Source organism: Citrus clementina, unplaced genomic scaffold (genome assembly GCF_000493195.1).
Source record: "Citrus clementina cultivar Clemenules unplaced genomic scaffold, Citrus_clementina_v1.0 scaffold_5, whole genome shotgun sequence".
Lineage (NCBI taxonomy): Eukaryota > Viridiplantae > Streptophyta > Magnoliopsida > Sapindales > Rutaceae > Citrus > Citrus x clementina.
The window spans coordinates 4,498,271-4,502,311 of record NW_006262201.1 but is presented as its reverse complement, the minus strand read 5'-3'; the positions used below and the strand labels follow the sequence as shown (position 1 = coordinate 4,502,311).

The window sequence follows — 4,041 nt, the reverse complement described above, 5'->3', positions numbered from 1 at the left end:
TATTTTAGTTCAATCCAAAATGTCTATTGTGCTTTGTTCAGAAATCTACTCTCACTAAGGTACAAGAAAAAAAAAATATTCTATCATTATTTAAAGAGAATGAAACTGTAAGTATCGTATTATCGACTCTTGAAGGCATGAAAAGCACTGACCTACAACCGCAGATGCACGGCAGTGATGAATTTTTTTTTTTTTATTGTAATAGTTGTTTGAATTTGAGCATATATTTATTTATCTTCTTATCTAATGACAGTATCTGAGCTATCTTGATTCCTTTGCATTATCCCATGCCCCATTTTGGCACTATCCACAACACTAACATAATTGTTTGGCCCCTTCCAAATCGGTAAACGCCAAAAGGGAATCCTTCCTGCAAAGCACTTATCAGAAACAGAAAGCACCAACATGGCCAATTTATACTCAGAGACAGGCCATAATTTGATCATCTGTCTTCGTCACATGACGGATCAATTCTACCTGTACTTTAGCAAAATGTTTCTTGAAAATATAACATTCCAATTAAACAATCCATGTGTGTATATGATTACAAATCCTCAAGTGATACCTTGAACATCTCTATCTACAGAATCTTAGACCTTTTTCACTATACTTGAGTATTAAAAAAAAAAAAACAACAATGGTCACCAAAGAGTACGTCACTCAAGCATTTCAAGAATTTCAAGCAGCACCCTTTGCCACCTCCATTGCTCTTGGTACTCTCTCTGTGTTTTTCTTCTTGTTCTTCATTAGAGGGTTCATCTCCAGGCAGAGGATGGAATTGGCTGTTAATCTTCCACCTGTTCCAGGCATGTATATATGGTTTCTTCTCTTCAGTTCTTTGTTCTTGATTGATTAATTTAAATGATCAATGGGTTGCTGTTGGGGGGTTGGTGCAGAGGTTCCAGGAAGGCTACCCCTTATAGGAAATTTGTTACAGTTGAAAGAGAAGAAACCACACATGACTTTCACAAGATGGGCAGAGGTGTATGGACCAATTTATTCTATCAAAACTGGAGCTTCCACTATGATTGTTCTCAATTCGGCTGATGTTGCTAAAGAGGTAAGCATTCTGGTTCTATTCTTTTAACACTGCAAACTACAGATTCAATTTTGTGACCAGGTGGAATTGTTAACGTAACATCACAAATAGCAAGCGAGTCAGTTTCTGAACTGAACCAGTTTATAAGGCATAAGACTCTTAACCAAGTAGATGCGTTTTAAGTAAAAAAGCCCAGAACAAATCTGTCACGACTATGTGGTCAAAATGAATAATATCTACTTAATTGTTGGACCCGGGCTGTACAATTATTAGTGCATATCATGTTTAAGCTGTTGGATAATGTGTGGTAACTTTACTGCTCGGGTGTAGGTTTGAGTGAGCTGCATACTGAATCCCTTTAGTTAGGTCGTTAGGTTGACAATCAAGATGTCTCATTCACTAAAATGTCCAGTTTGCTTGTCATTAGTTAATTCATATATACATGTGGCTTCAGTTAGTTACTAATACAGGGACACATAGAAGACAAATCAATCAATCAATGATTAAAATGTTTTAATTTATTGTTTGTTCTTCCAGGCCATGGTGACCAGATATCCATCAATTTCAACAAGGAAGCTATCAAATGCCCTGAAGATGCTCACCTCTAATAAATGTATGGTTGCAACAAGTGACTACGATGAATTTCACAAAATGGCTAAACGCTGTTTACTCACAAATGTTTTGGGTGGAAATGCTCAGGTTAATCTGCTAATCCAACTTTCTCGTGCTTTCACCGTGTCCCTTTATATGTTGTATGGATATATTGTACTGCCGAAACTAATGATGTGTACTCTCTGTATGTGTGTTATTCAGAAGCGACATCGAATCCATAGAGACACAATGATGGAAAATATGTCAACCCAATTTCATGCTCACATCAAGGACAATCCTCTACAACTAGTGAATTTCAGGAAAATATTTGAGTCTGAACTTTTTGCAGTGTCAATGAAACAGGTGAGCTAGCTGTGATCTTTTGTTGGAAATTCATCTCTTATCTTTGACTAAATACATAGATAATTAAAGCATTTTGCATTTTCACGCTGTAGGAAAGGTTGTGAAATCAATTTATGTGAAGGAGCTTGGTTCCACATTGTCAAAAGATGAGGTATTTAAAATTTTAGTGCTTGACATAATGGAGGGAGCAATTGAGGTGGACTGGAGAGACTTCTTCCCTTATCTAAGATGGGTTCCTAATAAAGGCGTGGAAATGAAAATTCAGAGATTGTGTACCCGCAGGCAGGCAGTAATGGATGCCCTCATCAGCGAGGCCAAAAGCAGAATTGCTTCTGGACAGGAACTGAATTGTTATGTTGATCACTTGTTGTCAGAAGTAAAATCACTTACAGAGCAACAAATAACCATGCTGCTCTGGGAGCCTATCATCGAGACATCAGATACTACTTTGGTCACAACAGAATGGGCCGTGTATGAGCTCGCAAAGGATCCAATGCGACAGGTTAATTAATCAATCGCTAGTCTCTCCATGAATTTTGATCTTTGCCACCTGTTTAAAATTTTTTGCATATATTGATGTTCCTTATATATATATATATACACACACACACTACAGTTCAGGAGATTCAATCAGTTTGCGGGTCAAACAAGTTTACGGAGGAAAACATAGCACAGGTTCCTTACTTGGGAGGAGTTTTCCATGAAACTCTGAGAAAGTACAGTCCAGCTCCAATAGTTCCATTAAGATTTGCACATGAAGATACCGAAATAGGAGGATACTTCATTCCTGCTGGAAGTGAGGTTGTTGTTTAGCTTAGTTTCCTTTGAAATCTTTGTGGTTCCGACTAATGGTATCTGCAGTGTTAGATGTTAACTTTAATTTATGTTGCATACACAGATTGCAATAAACATATACGGATGCAACATGGACAAGAAGCAGTGGGAAAACCCAGAGGAGTGGCAACCCGAGAGATTTCTTGATGGGCAAAACGACCCTGCAGATTTGTACAAGACAATGGCCTTTGGAGCAGGAAAGAGGGTGTGCGCAGGTTCTCTTCAGGCAAGTTTGATAGCTTGCACAGCAATAGGTAGGCTGGTGCAGGAATTCAAGTGGAATCTGAGAGAGGGTGAGGAAGAAAGTGTTGATACTGTTGGCCTCACTACTCACAAGCTAAATCCTTTCCATGCAATCATAAGGCCTAGGCTTAGGAATTCATAGAGGCAAGACCCTGACACGATCATCACTTTTCCTCATCTCCTCCACTACTTACCAAAAACTGGAGACTTGAAGCCTCTTTTTCTCCATAATGTGTGACATCAGTGAGAGTTACTACATTTTGACTCTTCTAGTATATGTATAACCTGAAGAGCAACTATAACAAGCCTCAAATCTTGTATGATATCTCAGCTCAATCATGCTGACTTCTTAATTAGGGAATGGAAACTTTCTTTGCTATTTGTATTTTGAATATTCAGTACACGAACGACTACGTAAAAACGTATGGAACTGCCCATTATTTAGATGGTAAATGATAAATCACTTCCTTTCAGTTATATTAATATATTATCTAGGCTGCACTATAAAAGAGTCTAGGTACACCCTCCACAAATTTCCAATAATAATTATTGCAATATATATATATACACACACATACAATGCCTATGACAAAGTGATATCTCAATGAATAGAAAGGACTACCTTCAAACATTGGTATTTAGCATAGAATGAAGATCAACAAATTAATAACAAGCAAAATCTGACACAAAATTGAAGAATTTTAAAGTCTCTGTTCAAGCTTTAGCAAAAATTAATTAATCTTAAAGCCACTGACACTTGTGAATTATTATGACAATAGTAAAAGGCTTATAGCACCCATGTGCCATGGCCCTTGAGGTCCAATAAACAAGTCCCAAAATTCGTTTGTAAATATTTTCCATGTACAGAAGCAAACAATTAATTTCCTTCATATGTAAGATTGATAAACAATTAATTTCCTTCATATGTAAGATTGATCAAAATATAATGTATTTTGTAAATATTTATTAGA

At 36.9% G+C, this 4,041-nt stretch overlaps 1 protein-coding gene across 1 annotated transcript; it reads left to right on the top strand.

Moving 5' to 3' along the window:
• The first annotated feature begins 436 nt into the window (after positions 1-436).
• On the top strand, positions 437-3,501 carry LOC18043163 (ent-kaurene oxidase, chloroplastic). The gene is given in 7 exon segments (XM_024184393.1): positions 437-806; positions 897-1,060; positions 1,577-1,738; positions 1,853-2,004; positions 2,063-2,496; positions 2,601-2,794; positions 2,892-3,501. Coding segments are annotated over 7 exon segments (1,596 nt in total). The 5' UTR covers positions 437-637; the 3' UTR covers positions 3,213-3,501.
• Positions 3,502-4,041: the final 540 nt, after the last annotated feature.